Below are 15,954 nucleotides of genomic sequence, written 5' to 3'. Positions count from 1 at the left end.
ACCTTTCCCTTTCTATTTGCTCTTGGCATCGGCACTCCTGCCATGTGATTACTCTCTGATGATGCTCTCGTCGTGCGTTTGGTATTGGCTTGCCATTTGATCCTCTCTCTCTCTAGAGTTCTGTATTTCTATGCTCCCGTGATTTGGCGTTGTGCACGACATTTATGTGTTCCTAATAGTTTCAGCTGATCAAAAATATATAATAATAATTCGCAGAACACTGATTCAGACGACAGAAGAAGCGGGCGTAGCTGTCGTGCGAAGAGGATGCTGGCTTCTTGTGTAGCTGCCGACGTGTGCAGCAGCGCCCTTTTCCTTCGCCTGGAAGAGGGGTGGACTGCGTTAGCACTCCATTTCCTTTGTGCTCTACCTCCAGGGCTCGTGAGTTAAAAAGAAGGGGAACAGGTGGGAGATGCTTTGGCACACACGCACTGCGCAAAGCAACTCACCCTTTCTTCCTTGTAGGAAAGCAGGAGTTGCTCCGAAAAGTTGGGGGGGGGGGGGCGGGAAGTGAAGAACAGCGAAGAGGCAACACGACAAGGAGGCCCTCTCGATGCAGCCGTGTCCGCAAGAGCGTTGCCCGTCAACGCGTACGTCGGCCATGGACGTTGCCATTTCCCCTAACCTTCTTCTTTCTCCTTCCCTCTACTGTTTTTTTTTCTTAACGACGTCCTTTCTCTCGCATTGCGTTCATCGCGACACACACACACACATACACACACTGTCGGAACGATCAACCGTATCCCTTTGCAACGGTAATGGACTGCTGTGTACGGCCACAGCTCAGCAGCGTACAGGTCAGCCCCCCCCCCACTCACGTAGTAAACGAACAACCCCAGGCAGTAATAATAATAAAAGAAGAGCAGCAGCGGCAACAACAAAGAAGCTGGAAACGAAGAGATGCGTTCCAACTCGGCCGAGAAGGGGACCCACGCCGGGTCTCCAAACGCGTTGATTGATCACATGAAGACCTCCGTGCAGCCAGCAAACAGCGCCGCGGGGCTTCGCAGCGGCTACAGCGGCATTGGCAGCGGCCCAGGCGCCGCCGTCCCCTCCTCCTCCACTGCGTCGCAGCAAACCCGCGATAACATCGAACGAGCGCTGCGCACGAACGAGTCGACGAACAACTCCGGCTACGCTACGCTGCAGTCGTTAGGGAAGCAGCGGGAGGTGATCCAGAACAGCCTCCAGAACGTCGATTCCACCCATCAGCACCTCACAGACTCTCGCCAGGTAATTCACGACATCCGCATGGGCGTGTACAAGGAGTGGCTCATTAAGGGCTGTGTCGTTGCGTTTCTGTTGCTGCTGATTGTCCTTATCATTTACTCGAAGTTCATTCGAAAGTAAAGGAAGCGAAAGGGGAAAAGGATGGAGTCGGTGGCGCTTGGGCCGTGTGAGACAGACGTTGTATAACGCTTCCAGTATTGTTCTCAGCTTTGAAGAAAATAAAGAAAAGTACTCTTTTAAACAGAGTACGCGCGCGATGCAACGGCATGTGCGCTCTTATCTGTTTGGCGTTTCTGCGAAGGCGCCATGAAAGCCCCCACACAATTCTTTTGCTTGTTGCAACAAAGACGGGCAACTGCACCTTTCTTTTCCTTTTCTTTTCATCCCGTTTTGGTGCTCCTGCTTCCCTCAGCGTCCGATAGAAACGCGCGAGCCAAAAGTGGCGATCTCCGTTGTTGTTTGCCTGACATTTGCCTACAATTATCTATTCATATATGTTCTTTTTAAAATATCAAGTGGTTTCCTTTTGCTTCATTTCTCGTACGGACGATGTGCTTCTCGTTGCTTGAGACGTGTGGCTGCGCAGGTGCACGTACAGCCGGTGTGGAGCATGCTGTCCCACTTGTTGACAGCGGATCTTGTTGCCTATATATATGTCTGTTTGCGTGTTCGCGAACGCAAGATTTCTTAACGCGCCTCCAACACGTTTCCCTTCGCTTCCTACAAGACGTGCTTCTCCGGTGACTCCTGATCGCCGGCATTAATAGGCGCACGTTCATCTCTCGAGGCTGTGCTGATCTTTAAATGACAATTAAACGAACCGAGGAGAAAAGCTCTCAAAGGGTTACCAACAGCCTCCACCGAAAGGAGTCGTCAGGAATAGACCTCGTACAACGCTGCGTTGCAGGATCTGCCGGGGGTTTTGGTTTTTTTTTCTCTGCTTTGAATAGCTCGTCTGCGCACCACGAGTGGGCAATCGTCTTCCTTTCCCCTCTTCTTCTTCAAAAAAAAAGGATATGCCCTCTCGCATTGCAGCCTCTCCGCCGGTGCAACACTCCTCTCCTACTCCCTCCCTCCCCCCTCCCTCCTTACAAATCACCTCTTACAAACTCGCGCAACCGCAATCGACCGAAACGTTAGTGTCTTTCTTTTCCTTCTACTGAGTCCGTCCCAGTAAACTCGGCATCAATGCGCAATTACAACAACTTCAACCGCGTGTGGAAGGCCCCGCGCCGCCCGTTCGAGAAGGAGCGCCTCGACCGCGAGATGAAGCTGTGCGGCCAGTACGGTCTGCGCTGCAAGCGTGAGATCTGGCGCGTGAACATGACGCTGTCGAAGATGCGCCGCACGGCCCGTCTGCTGCTGACGCTGCCAGAGACCCACCCCCGTCGCATGCTCGAGGGCTCCGCGATTATGCGCCGCTGCCACGAGTACGGCTTCCTCGACGAGGAGAAGGACAAGCTCGACTACGTGCTGTCTCTCACCGTGCCCGACATTCTCGAGCGCCGCCTGCAGACGATCGTCTTCAAGGCCGGTCTCGCCAAGTCGGTGCACCACGCCCGCGTGCTCATCCAGCAGCGCCACATCGCCGTCGCGAAGCAGATCGTGACGATCCCCTCCTTCATTGTGCGCGTGAACAGCGAGCGCCACATCGCGTTTGCTGATGCGTCGCCCTTCGGCAACGGCCGCGCCGGCCGCGTCAAGCGCGTGCGTGCCAAGGCCGCGAAGCGCCACGCCGCCGGCGGTGCCGACGAGGAGTAAGGACAGTCCCTCGCGCCTCTCTCGCCTCTTCCTTCCTTGAAAGGTTGACGGTTTCCGTGGATGCTGGACGCGTCTGTGCGGCTCGAGATGAGAACGACGGCGACTGCGCCCCATCAACGCGGCAACTCCCTCTGATGTTTTTTCTTTTCTTGCTGTTGCCGTTGCTGATCTTTCATCTCGGTTGGGCCGGAGGGCGCGTGCGGGGGACGGGTGAGACAGGCGGGAAGAAACTCACTTTGCTTGTGATATTCACTTGTGATACATCTTTTTTCTATTATTTATGATTTCTCGTATTCATGCAAAAAATAATAATAATAATACAATGACATTCACGGAGGGGACAAGAACGGAGCCAATACCGTCGTTGTTGCTTCAACACCCACGGATGCCCAAGTGTAGTGGTGGCGTTGCGCGGTGTCGTGGAGGAGGAGTAGAGTAGAGCTCTGCACGAGGGGAGTGACACGGAGAGGCGTCTGTCTTCCACCTCTTTTCCGCTCTCTCTCTCTGTGGATCAACATCCTCGTCACCGTCCATGCCGCACAGTGCGCAGAGTGTGCGGATGACGGGGGATCTCTCATGGTGTCTTCGCCTTTTGCCTCTTATTTTGCTGTTGGCAGCGCATGTGCGTGTCCTGAGCCGAGGCGGTCGGTCTGAGGTTCTAAGTGACCTTCCCCTTGGCTTCCGTGCAACGGCGGCGACGCTTCTTGCCAGTTCTATCAAAAAACAACATAAACACCCTTCTCTGCTGTTTCTTCCCCACTCTGCTGTCTATTCTCTTTTCCTCCCCCTACCGTTGACTGGCCTACATCTGCTATATATATATATATATATACGATGCGCATTGACCTGCATGGGTTCTGCCTCACGAACACATCCCACCACTTATTCTTATTCCTATTGCGCTTCTTCTTATCTTCTTCATACTTGAAATGCGTCCTCGCGTAAGGGTAAAACGTGAAGGTACACCGAACCGCATAAAAGAACCCTTAAGGAACAGGAAGAAGGAAGGAAGAAGAATAATAGTAGGACGAGACGCCAAGAACGGCAAAGGCGAGGCGCATCGGAGACCATCTGATCTGACGCCACGTCCTTTCTTCTTCTTCTTTTTGGGGTTTCTCTTCCTGAATCCTCCTCACATGTTTCCGTTCTTCTCTCTTTTTACTGCCACTCTGGAACGAAAAGGAACCTTCTCTTTTCCGCTCCCTTTTGTTTTGTAGTTCATTACGCGCTTATTATTATTATTTATTATTACTAGTTTCTGTTCTGTGGTCTTCGTTTCCGAAGCGGAATTGCGCTCGAGTGTAACGCGTCTGTGCGTTGCTGTATATATATATATATATATATTTGTCCTCTGCTTCTTTTCCTATCCAAAACTATATCGTCACTCAGTAAGCGGAGAGGAAAGGAAGAGAAGGGGGAAAACCATCGTGTGCACGTGACTTCCCCTGTGTAAGACCTCTGTGTGCGTCCACATCTTGCTTTAATAATAAGGAAGAAAAAATATCTTTAAGTTCAAAAGAAATCTTAAAAGCTTCGGAGCACACTCACACACTCACGGAACAGCATTTTGTATTCCTCTTCTAAAGTTGCTGTCTCTCTTTCCTTTTTTTTCTTTTCGAGGTCGTCTTCACAGGTGTGCGAGGGAGATCGTCTTAACCCCCTTTTTCTTCTCGTGTGTGTGTGTTGTGGTGAGGGGGGAGAGTTGTTTCCTTCTGGTTTTTCTGCGGTAGGTGAGTGTGTGCGGAGTTTGTGGTGACCATTTACTTCTCCTCTACATATATATATATATTCCCGCTTGTTTTCGAATTTATTTTGGGTGGAGTCGCACACTGCGCGCGAGCATCCACGGGACCTGCCGACGCTGCCGCTGGCGTCGTTGTTGGTTCGGTTTCCTTTGCCTTTTTGTCCGTATATATATATATACGGAAGTGCTCTTGCCCTTTGGTGTCTGTTCCTTTTTGTTTTGTTTTACAGCTCACCCAACGGCATCGTCGCCCTCTCTCTTTCCCTTTTTTTCTAAAGAAAATATTCTCTGTCTCTACTGCCGTTGTCGCACTCCGCTTTTGACTCCGCAACGCTGCAGCGAGGGAGGCGATCAGCAGACGAGCAGGAGAGGGGAACATCGATTGTGCAAGGAGAGAGAGAGAGGAGTACTCGCGGAAATTGGTAGCGCCCCGACGGAGGACGACGCAGCGGGTAAGAAGAAAGAAGGGTGGTGGCGGAACAGGACTTGCTTTTTTTTCTTTCCCCCCTCCTTTTATTTCGCCGCCTGGCCGATTGTTTTGGTTTTGGTTTTCTCTTTCTGATCTTGTCTTCCGGTGGTGCGAGCACACGCGTTGCTAGACGGCAAAACAGGATTCTGTGTCTTCCCCCTTCCCTTTTCTTTTCTTATTGCACTCAAGCATTAAGCACTCACCATCTTAGCTGTTTTCTCTCTCTTCTCTTTTCCCTTTTATTATCAGTATAAGCCTCCCGGCTGTAGTTGACCGTTAAGGAAATTTGTAACAAGCAAACGAAAGTGCCGCATAGCTTTCAAAAAAGAAAAGGAGGAAGATTGACGTCGATACGGACACCGCGTCCGACGACGGATCTCTGTAAAGATAGCAGTAGCTCTTGTTTTTGTTCTTGTTTTTTTTCTGCTTTACACCAGTTTAGGTCCATCCACCCAGAATGTCTGCGCTGAGCTTGTCACGCGACTCCCCGTTGTCTAGCACGGGACTGGCGTCGTCCGCTCAAGCGCAAGGGGCAAGCGCGCCACTGCCTTCTACCTCAGCCACTCCTGTCGGTGGGGGAGCCGCCTCAGCCGCACGGCAAACTTCGTCCTTTCTGCGAAAGCCGCCGTCGTCGTCGTCTTCGTGGTGGACCCGTGCCATACATACGCCTGCAACGTCTGAGGTTCATAAGGAGGCGGACGCACCGGCCAACATCGGCGATGGAGCGTCCTTCCTCACCGCCGCCGTCCTGGCTGCGCTTGCCGCGGCCACCGCCACCGTCGCCTACCGCGTCTACAGCCACCTTCGCGAACGGCCTGCCCCACCGGCGCCGCGTCGTCCGCCGTTGAGGCGCGAGGAGGGGTCGCTGTCCGCGAGGATAGGACTGACCGACCCGTCGACGGCTGAGAAGTCCTTGGCGGTCTCGCCGACGGCGACCGTGACGTCGCAACGCACAACGGCGGATGTCTCCGACGGGTTGACGGCGACAAGTCGAAGCTGCAGCAGCCGTGTGTCGCCGCGCCCTCGCACTTCGTCGGCGCAGGATACACGTCCCGACCCCGCAGAGAAGGACCAGGAGGGAGGAGAGGAGGACGAGTATGCGGAGGAGACCGTGGAAGGAGAGGCCGAGGACGCGTTCGACGTGAAGGAGCGGGGGCCCGCCAAGCTCGTCGCGCCGTCACAGCGAAGCGAAGACGTAGCAGCTGCCGACACTCGCACGCCAACGGTGGCGGCGAACAACGACGCCTCAACCACCTCGCACCCTTCCGCTGACCCGGCAGCGCCATTTCAGGTGTTGCTATCAAAAGCCGCAGCTGCACCGCCGCGCTCCACCGGGTCGAACCTGTTGTTGTGCAACTACTACGACCTGGATCTCTACGCGCAAAACGGCATCGCAGCCGGCGCGCACGGGTGGCCGCGCGTCTTTGGTCTTCTCTCTGCCAGCGCCGCAGCCGGGCCGCCGCATCACGGCGACGGCGCCAGTGCCGAGGCGAAGGCGACGGACACGTACTTGGACATGTTGGATGCGGCGAGCCGATCACTCGTGGGTGGTGCCGACCAGGGCCTCGAGGGCCGCCCCAACCCCCGCTCCATGACCTGCACCTACGAAGGATCTCGAGTGACGGCGAACGAGTACCCCGCGCTGCTGCGTGAAGCGCTAAGCACAAGCGCGACGGGCCCCAACGCAAACGCCAACACCACCGGCGCCTACCGCAACGCCCACCCCAGCAGCACCAGCAGTGACGCCTCGGTACGGAGCAGCAGCACGTTTGCCTGGTCCGCCACGAGCTACGCCCTTACGACGGCGCCGCCATCTGCAACGACTCCTTGTTTCGCCGAGGTGCCGTACCTCCAGCGCACTGGCCGTCGTCTGTCCTCCGTCGAGCCTTCCGCCGTGTCGGGCACCACCGTGAGCCCCTCCCAGTACTCCCTATCCTCCGACACCAAAGGCGTCCCCCTCCATGTTCTGCAACACATTTCCCTCCACGGCAGCCGCAGCTGGAGCGACGGCACCGGCAGCGCGTCCGGCCGCACGAGCAACACCACCTCGGCGCTGCAGCAGGCGACGGTGCTGTCCCCGGTTGCACTGGCGCGTGCGCAGCGAAACTTGCAAAAAGACATCTCGACGCTGGTAGCGACGACTGCGGCGGCGCGGCCACCACCGTCCGTCCCCGCCGCCTCCGCCGCCTCCGCCAGCTTGCGACGCTCGCCCGTGACCGCTTCGGTCAGCGTCGGCGCGACGCCGCGCTCCATCGGCCGGCTTCCGCCGTTGCGAACGCCGCTGAGTGAGGCGAGTAGCCGTGTTGGCTCGACCGCTGCGCTGGACACGCTGGACCGGGCCGCCAGCGCGACGGCTTCGTCAGCCATCACCACGGATGGGTTTCCTGCTAGGGAGGCGTACGCAGAGCGACAGCAGGCGATGCGGGCACGCGCCGACGCGAAGGACCGTCAACGACAAGCTGCCCAGATGTCTCTCTCACGGCTCGACGCCGTTGGTGTGTTTCCCACGATACACGCCGGACAGAACAGCAGCAGCTCGACCGCCGTCCCCGCTGCACCGGAAGGGGATGAGGACGGCGTGGTAGAGCCTTTTTCGCCCACCACTCTAGCACGCCGTCGCACCATTGCGGAGCAGCTGGCCTTGTTGACCAGCCGACGAGAGCGGCAGCACCGATACACGCAGCAGCTGCAGGGCCTGCTGCACGAGGCACCTTCTTTTTCTTCTTCCTCTTCCCCCACCGGTGCTGTCTCCGCGGCCTCCGGCGCGGGTGCTGCGGCTTCCTCCGATAGTGTGTCGCCGGTGCAGTACAGCCTCACGCGAGCGGCGGATGCCTCCCATGCTGTTTGTCCGTGCGGCTTCGCCGTGCAGTCGTTGACGGATGTGTCACCAGGGGTGTATTACTCCTCGCTGCTCCAGCATCACTACCACTGCCGAAATCGGGCGCACTCTGACGTCACAACGGAGGTGCTGCAGAGCAAACGACGCCGGCTGCGCGAGCGGCGTACGCGCGCCGCCGCCGCCGCCGCACTCGGAGATGCAAACGAAAGCAACGAGATGGGCACGTGTGAGGACGAGGAAAAGGATGTTGAAGACCAGAAAGCCGCCAAGGCGGTGACGACGGCGGTGGCCGGTGTCTCCACCCCCGTGTCGGACCAGTCCGCAGCGGGGCGGGAGGTGTACCCTCTGCCGTGTCATCGGGCGGGTTGCATCGCCTCGATGAGCGCGACCTCCTCCACCACCGCCGCTGCTGCTGCTGCTTTTGGAAGTGGTGACCCACGCTCAAGGGAGGCGTCGAACCACTCCACCGGCACCAACCTGAGCGGGAAAGGCACTGCGGTTGTTGGACGGGCGCGTACGTGGACTTCCGCCACACCGGCGACGGCGACCGTCTCGGTGCCACCGCCGGCCCCTCTCTCCCTCGCCCCGGCCGCCGCAGCGTTGCCGAAGTCGACCGAGCCCCCGCACGACCGCCGTGTGGATGACATGACGGTGAAGCACCAGGACGACGGCTCCGCCTCCTACTCCATCTCCCTCACCTACCACGATAGCACGACTGGAATGTCACGCACGGTGAACACGAGCGCGTTGCCGCCGCTGCGGCGTGGTGGCGGCGCCGGACACGCGGCGGCTCCCATTCCCGGCCTGTCGTCACTCTCCGACTGCAGCGCTGCCCTACCGTTGGCCGCCGCTGCCGCACGCATGACGCGTCCGACGATTGCAGGCTCGCCGACAAGTCTTGGCGGCAGCGTCACGACCGCCGCCGCTGCTGCTGCGCGTCGATGCTCGAGTAATAGCCCCTCCCCTGCCCGCGGAGCCGCAGGAGGCGCGGCGGAGGCGGAGCGCACGGCTTCGATCTCGCCTGCCGGCGTCGGTGTGATGAATGCACGCGGCTCTCGTGCGCGGTCAGCAACGGCGGCGGGCGTTGGCGGCTCCTCGACCGCAGCTGCTGCTGCTGCCGGGTCGACAGTGGTCGTCGCTGCCGGTGCGCCGATCAATCACTTCGCGGCCCCGCTTCCGCCCTCCGAGCCGCAGCACGGCCCCCGTCTGCAGGGTGTGGCGGGCCGCAACGGCGAGATGGCCATTGGCGCCTTCCTGGGCGGCGGGGCCTGCGGCAAGGTATACGAGTGCCTCAACACGGAGACGGGACAGGTGCTCGCGGCGAAGCAGATCGTGTTCGACGCCAAGGATCGGAAGCTGCGCACGCGACTGAAGCAGCTAGAGTTGGAGCTGGAGGTGCTGACGCTGGCGGCGCGGCACCACGTGCAGTGGATCGTCGGCTTCTTCGGTGCCGAGAAGCGTGGTCACTCGGTGCTTATGTACCTGGAGTACTGCCAGCGCGGCTCGCTGCTGGATTACATGGTGGAGGGGAACAGCGCGGATGCTGCGGTCTGGGGCGACGTGGACAAGAAGGACGGCGGCGATGACGCGAGGGACGACCGAGATAGCGTTGCTGCGGTGCGGAGTCGTGCCGCTTTTGCAGCGCGATCTGCCTCTGCCACGACGGTGCCAGGTGGTGCCACGGTGGAAGACGCCAGCGCGGACAACAGCGATGCTCCAGCATTCGACCCGGGCCGGTACAATGCCGACGACGATGCCCCTGCTGCGGCAGTCGACCCGTGGCGACACACGGGGACGGACGATGGGGCGGCGAACTGCCACATCACCGACTCCACACTGCAGGGTCTCCGGAAGGTCCATCAGGGCCAAAGCCACGGCGGGCTGCCCAACGTGGCACGGAGCGGCATCACCGACGGCGCAGAGGAAGACGCGGCACGGCCCATTACCGGCAAGCCGCCGCGCAACGCTCGCACTCGCCTTGAGGAGGAGGAGGATGGAGCGTTTCACGTGCGCATCGGCAGCACCCTGACCAGCCCCTCCTCCGGCGACCCCTCCATGGCCTACTCCGGCTCGACGTGGGAGACGATGCCGCTTAATGAGGCTCTGCACCCGCAGATGCCGCCGCTCTCCATTGAACAGGTCCAGTACTTCACCCGGCAAATCGTGGAGGGCCTACGCTTCATGCACGAGCACAACTACGCCCACCTGGACGTCAAGACGGCGAATGTGCTCGTAACGGCGGATGAGCAGTGCCGCCTGGCGGACCTCGGCTGCGCGATGCGGCTGCAGACGCCCCCAGCGACCCCCGCACACAGCGAGGCCGCAGCCGAGGAGCCGACCAGTGTCTCTGCCGTCATCGCGAAGACAACTCAGCCCCTCGCCGGCGACGCGGACGCCCATCAAGACATCGAGAACAGCAGTGGCGACGGCGCGTCTTCGATCGTCTCCCCGCCCACCTACCCGGTGCTGGTCGACCACGACGCCATCACGGAGCTCCGTGGGACGGCGCTGTATATGGCCCCGGAGATGATCCGCTTCGAGAGCCACGCCATCGGCAGCCCGGCCGACATTTGGTCACTGGGGTGTGTCGTGATGGAGATGGCGACGGGGTGTGCACCGTGGCGGCACATCGCGAAGGACAAGCTCCGCGTCTTGTATCGCATCGGCTCCGCTAGAGAGGAGCTGCCGCTGCCGCCGCTGGTGCGTGCGTGGGCGGAGGAGGCGTCGGAATGGCTGGCGGACGAAGGCGCCCAGTCACCGACAACGGTGGCACGGAACGCTGCTGCTGCTGCGGAGGCATCCTTCCTGTTGACCGAAGAGCCGGACAAGAGCCACAGTGCTGATGATGAGGAGCGCCTCCATGCACACGGCGGCATCCGCGGCCGAGTGGAGGCGGACATGGCACTAGCAGAGGAAGAGGAAGCGCCGTACCGCCAGCGCCGTCGCCTTGATGATGCTGATGCTGATGTTGACTGTGTCGCAGCGGCAGCTGATTGTGGCTGCAAGGAGGGGCGTGACGTGACGGTCGAAGGTGCGGCGCACAGTTCGGCAAGCCACTCGGACACGCTGGTCGGTCACTGGGTGCGGCCCGGCAGCACGTGTGCCGCGGTGTCCCCCTCTCCGCTCTCCGTCACAGCTTCACCGGTGCCATCGGATATCCTTGTCGCGTCTCCTACACTGCATAGGCACGCAACGTGCGGCAGCGTGCGCGGCGACAGGTTCGTTCTAAAAACTGGGTCCATGCAAACGGCGGACGAAGCGGCCACCACCACCACCACCGCCACCACTTCTGCAGCCGAGGAGCTGCTCTTCCAGCGTCAATACAGGGTAATGCAGCTTTACGTGGAGTTGCAGAGCTTCGTGTCTGCGTGTGTGAGGGTGCGGCCAGAGGACCGGAGCAGCGCGGAGGAGCTCCTGCGTCATCCTTTCCTTGCCCTGTAGAGGGAAGGAAAGAGAAGGAAGCGTCACAGCGGTAGGAAAAAAAAAACTACCCCGAAGAAGGCAGGTCACGGCCCCAGCAGTCCAGTTCGGAGGAATGGCGCTGGCTGTTGGCGCGATCGCACAGGAGGCAGCGAGCGCCGTCACGTGCGTTCAACGTTTGGGGCTTGTCTTCGTGCTTCACCCTCTCCCTCTTCCCTCTCCCTTCTCCCCTGTCCCTCTCAACGGGGAGGACAGCCGTTGAGATTTATTTTGGCGTGTGTTGTTGTCGTCTTACCCTCAAAAATCACCACCGCCACAACGAATAGCAGGCGAGAGATCATTCGGTGCCAAAGTTCCCTGTGTGGAGTTGAAGCCCTACGATGTGTGTGTGTGTGTGTGTGGAGGTGTGTGTAGACATGTGTGTTTGCGTGTGCAATGTGCTTTACATGGCCACCCGCACAAGGTGGAAGAAGAAAGTAATATGTTCAGCTTTAAAACAATCGAACAAGTACACAAGCAAGAACACCCGTGAAAGTTGGCCCCCTCCCCCCTGCCTTAAAACTGCATACGATGATGTTCGCGTACCCGTTGAGGGCGAGCAGGTCGAGGCTTGTTTATTTAAAGGGAGAGTTATGCGTTCGACAGAACTGCTTGTGGAAGCATCAGAGCTGAGCGCTGGTCGTACGCACAGCGGTAGGAACAGCGAAAAAGAGACTGCTTGCCTTTGAGTTGGGGGTTTTTGACGTGGAGACAGCGGTGCGTTCGCTGTTGTGCTTTCCGCAGAAGAGAAGAGAAAAAAAAAACAAAAGCAGTGCGTCTGCGTGCGTACGTGTCTGTTTCGCTCACTCGATTACCGGCGTGCAATGCTGCGGATGTGGCATCTTTTTTCTAATGTTGTTTGTTTGGTGGCTCACTTCTCTCTCTCCTCTCCTCTCCTCTCCTCTCCCCCCTCTGTACTTCCCATTCAATTCGTTCACACGGCTGCTTTTCCCATTTCTTTGCCGCTTAGCTTCTTTCCTTTGCGAAGAGCCGCGCGTTGTGGAGAATTTGTTTTTATTCATTTCTTTTTCTTTGCTCGGCAGCGTTAGCGTCTCGGCTGTGCCGGTGACTCTTTGCGTTTGACAGCAACCAGCGGTGTCCGTTGACGCACGTAACGTCGTGTTGGTGCCTGTACTTGTCGAGGTACGTGGCTCCAATTAAGAAGACCGCGTTTGTCTCTCACCGCTTGAATTTGCAGAGGTTTTTTTTTCTGAGTTTGGTGTTCTCTCGTTTCAATTCATTGAAAGAGAGACCTTTTTCTTTCGGCAATGAAGCGCCGTGGAGCTCGCGTAGTGAGTGCAAGCAGTGCAGTGGTGCCAGAGGTGGATGCGGTGAACGCAGTGGTGATCTCTCCTGCTGCTTCCACGCCCACCAACGCGGTGGCCGCCATGAGCAGCCCGCTGAACGTTGTAGCAGCAGCAGCCGTGGCGCAGCCGGCGCTGACCATCCCCACGTTGAACATCTTCGCCCGCTTTCAGGAACACCGCGACGACTTCGACGCAGACTGGCTGCTTTTGAAGGAGGATCCAGCGGCGGCAGAGGAGAAGCCGCCCCTGGCAGCACAGGTGACGGACAAGCTGCGACGTCATCAGGCGCAGCTGGGTGCTCAACGCGCGGCAGCCGCGGCCGACCGCTCGGCGGTGCGACTGGGCAAGCAGAAGACCACGCTCAACAGCAATAAGGGCGGTACGACAACAGCACTGGTGGGCGACGACGACGATGCGGATATCGCTACCGCCATACAAGCGGCACCGCCGTCCCGTCGACAGCGTCGGCCTGACACGTACGATTCGGCAGAAGACGAGCCAAGCGTTTCGGCCGCCGTGGTTGCGGACGTCAACGAGGGAAATAGTAGCAACGACGGCGACGACAACGAGGAGTACGTGCCGGAGGATCGCAAGGCAGCGCAGTATCGCCACACGAATGCCACATCACTGGAGCCGACCGTCGCGTCTGCAGTGGCGGTGGAGGAGACCAGACAGGAGGCCGCAGAGGAGGCGACAGCGTCGGTGGCAGCGGTGGTGGGAGAAGTGGCGAAGTCAGCTGAAGCGGAGGAGGAGGGGGAAGGGCTGACGGGGGATTATCTGGACTTTCAATCCACCACGCCCACCGGTGCGAAGGCGATTGCGTCCGGGGCCCTGCAAGCCACCGTTCACCTTCCTGTCACGACGCCCTCCGCACCATCCTCTTCCGGTGGGCGGAATACCCTTCAACAACAGCAGCAGCAGCAGCGACGTCAGCGCAGCAGCTTCGGCGGGGCTTCGCTCCCTGCGGAGGGCCGCGTCGTCATCGTCCCGCTGTGGAGCACTGCCCGCATGGAGCAGCACGGCGGCTACTGCGCCACCAACCCTCTCATCGCGCTGCATCAGGAGGTGACGGATCTGGTGGACTTTTTGCGGCCGACGCAGGCCGAAGTGACCATGCGGCGGTACATCGAGATGAAAATCGGCAAGTTGGTGGGCCGTCTCTGGCCCGGCAGCCGCGTGCTCGTGTACGGCAGCCTGTACACCCACCTCCTGCTCCCGCTGTCCGACCTGGACGTGACGCTGCTGGACGTCCCCGTGCCGCCAGAGGAGGCGCTGACGACGCTGGCGAAGGAGATCAGCAACGAGGGCCTGTGCGAGAACGCCTACCCGCAGGTGATCCTCAAAACCAAAGTCCCGCTCATCAAGTTTGTCCACAAAGGCTCCCTCATCGACGTCGACATCAGCGTCGGCGCGGTCGACGGCAAGCGCAACTCGGAGTGCGTCGTGCGCTACCTCAACACGTACCCGGAAGCCGTGCCGCTCGTCATGACGGTGAAGTACTTCCTACTGCAGCGCGGGATGCACGAGCCGTACCACGGCGGACTTGGCAGCTACGCCACCACCCTGCTCGTCGTTTCCTTTCTTCGCCAGCACCCCATCTACACCACGCACCCGGAGCAGCGACCCATGACAGGGCTGGGGAAGCTCCTAGTGGACTTCCTGCGCATGTGTGGGCAGTTCTGGAGCTACTCTCGCGTGGCGGTCTCGTTGGGTGACTTGCAGCTCAGCGCGAGCGGCGACGGCCGCGGCAGCAGTGACTGCGGCGACTTCCACGCACGCACCGACTTGGACTGGACCAACCGCCCGCAGTCCCCCGTCTCCCCCTCCTCCCCGCGCACACCGCTGGGTCCCGCGCAGGGCAGCATCGCCGACCCGGCCGACGCCGCGAACAACGCCGCGAGCTCGCTACGCCTCTTTCACTCCATCTCCTCCATGTTCACCTACGCCTACCTGGCGCTGACGGCTGACTTTAGTAGCAGCACGAGTGGTAATGAGCCGGGTACGATGAGCGGTTCTCCTCCTGCTGCTTCCGTTGATGCGCAGGTGTCGTCGCCCTCCATCGATGACCTCAGCCGTCGTCCCACTCTGCTGTCTCGAATCTTCCACGTAGATGCGGACATGATCTTCCATCGACAGGCCATCGCCACAACGTACGCGAAGCTCAGCACGGAGATGCCCGTGTACATGGAGGAGGTGCGCCGCTTTCATGGGGAAGAGGACGCCGCGATGCTACCGAGCAACGCGCGCAGTTGGCGGGAGCGGCGACAGCTGCGGCGCGGCGGCGATGGTGATGCACCGTTTCTGTGGGAGACGCAGCCGCCGCGCAGCGTGACGTCGCTGGAGGAGCGGCTGGCACTGGCCCACCTGCACGGGGCGACGGCCGCTGCCCCGCCAGCGGCTTCAACGATTCCGACAGAGCGCGACTCTGGCAACTCGTGGAAGCGCCTGCGTCAGGATGGCGACGACGACAGGAGCGCAAACGAGATCAGGAGGGGCAGGCGGCGGACAGAGAGCAGCGCGAAGGAGACGTACGTGGTGTCTTCCTCCGCTTCCTCTTCATCGTCGTCCGAATCCAGTTCCTCGAGACCGTCGAGGTCGTACGACTCGGACGCAGAGAGCAACGCCAGCTCGGTGCGTGAGGATGTGACGCGGACGACGGAGCGAAGCCGGCGGATGCGCCGCGAGTAAGACGCGGAGGAGATGGTGTGGAGGGACTCGGTGGACGGCGAGTTCGATGGGACGAACGTGAAGGGGGAGGAGGAGGAGAAAGAGGAGACGGGAAACGGTGGAAAGCAGCGGCCTCGCACATCCGGCAGCGTTGCTTGAAGGGTGGGGAGAGAGAGAGAAAGAGAAAACGAAGGTGCTGTGTGTCGGACTCTTCGTCTCGGCGTTTTCCTTGTGTTTATTCCGCTTGAGGATGCCGCGTATCTTTTGAAGAGAAGACGAGGCATCAATTTCGGTTAATAAGCGTTGTCTTAAACGGTCTTCTTCTCATCGTTAAGAAGAAAGCCAAAGAAACCAGCAACAACAAAGTATTGCCGGTGCGCGTGAGACATCACGTGACGGCGCGATATCTTCGTCACTGACATGTGATCGTGCACCGATGATCCGCCGCTGGTTGTCCCGGCACATAGCGTTCATTTTT

General features: G+C 59.5%; 4 protein-coding genes across 6 annotated transcripts; all 4 read left to right on the top strand.

Moving 5' to 3' along the window:
* Positions 1-900: 900 nt before the first annotated feature.
* Positions 901-1,350, top strand: ABB37_09298 (putative mitochondrial Qa-SNARE protein; the record flags this gene model as incomplete). The annotated part of the gene is made up of 1 exon (XM_015808693.1): positions 901-1,350. The coding sequence occupies one exon, from the start codon at positions 901-903 to the stop codon at positions 1,348-1,350; it is 450 nt and encodes a 149-aa protein (XP_015652744.1).
* Positions 1,351-2,369: 1,019 nt separating this feature from the next.
* On the top strand, positions 2,370-2,991 carry ABB37_09297 (putative mitochondrial 40S ribosomal protein S9; the record flags this gene model as incomplete). 3 transcript variants are annotated; one of them, XM_015808692.1, is made up of 1 exon in its annotated part: positions 2,370-2,991. In XM_015808692.1, exon 1 carries the CDS (start codon positions 2,419-2,421, stop codon positions 2,989-2,991), a length of 573 nt encoding a protein of 190 aa, XP_015652743.1. In that variant the 5' UTR covers positions 2,370-2,418. The 3 variants fall into 3 exon arrangements, with proteins under 3 accessions (XP_015652743.1, XP_015652742.1, XP_015652741.1); XM_015808691.1 differs by having other exon boundaries at positions 2,394-2,991; XM_015808690.1 differs by having other exon boundaries at positions 2,404-2,991.
* A 945-nt stretch (positions 2,992-3,936) lies between these two features.
* Positions 3,937-11,484, top strand: ABB37_09296 (putative protein kinase; the record flags this gene model as incomplete). Its single annotated transcript, XM_015808689.1, has 1 exon — positions 3,937-11,484. The coding sequence occupies exon 1, from the start codon at positions 5,662-5,664 to the stop codon at positions 11,482-11,484; it is 5,823 nt and encodes a 1,940-aa protein (XP_015652740.1). The 5' UTR covers positions 3,937-5,661.
* Positions 11,485-12,770: 1,286 nt separating this feature from the next.
* Positions 12,771-15,497, top strand: ABB37_09295 (topoisomerase-related function protein-like protein; the record flags this gene model as incomplete). Its single annotated transcript, XM_015808688.1, has 1 exon — positions 12,771-15,497. The coding sequence occupies one exon, from the start codon at positions 12,771-12,773 to the stop codon at positions 15,495-15,497; it is 2,727 nt and encodes a 908-aa protein (XP_015652739.1).
* Between the last annotated feature and the right edge of the window lie 457 nt (positions 15,498-15,954).

This window comes from Leptomonas pyrrhocoris (assembly GCF_001293395.1).
Source record: "Leptomonas pyrrhocoris isolate H10 chromosome Unknown, whole genome shotgun sequence".
Lineage (NCBI taxonomy): Eukaryota > Euglenozoa > Kinetoplastea > Trypanosomatida > Trypanosomatidae > Leptomonas > Leptomonas pyrrhocoris.
Note: the sequence above shows the minus strand (reverse complement) of the source record. Positions and strands in the feature narration are given on the sequence as shown.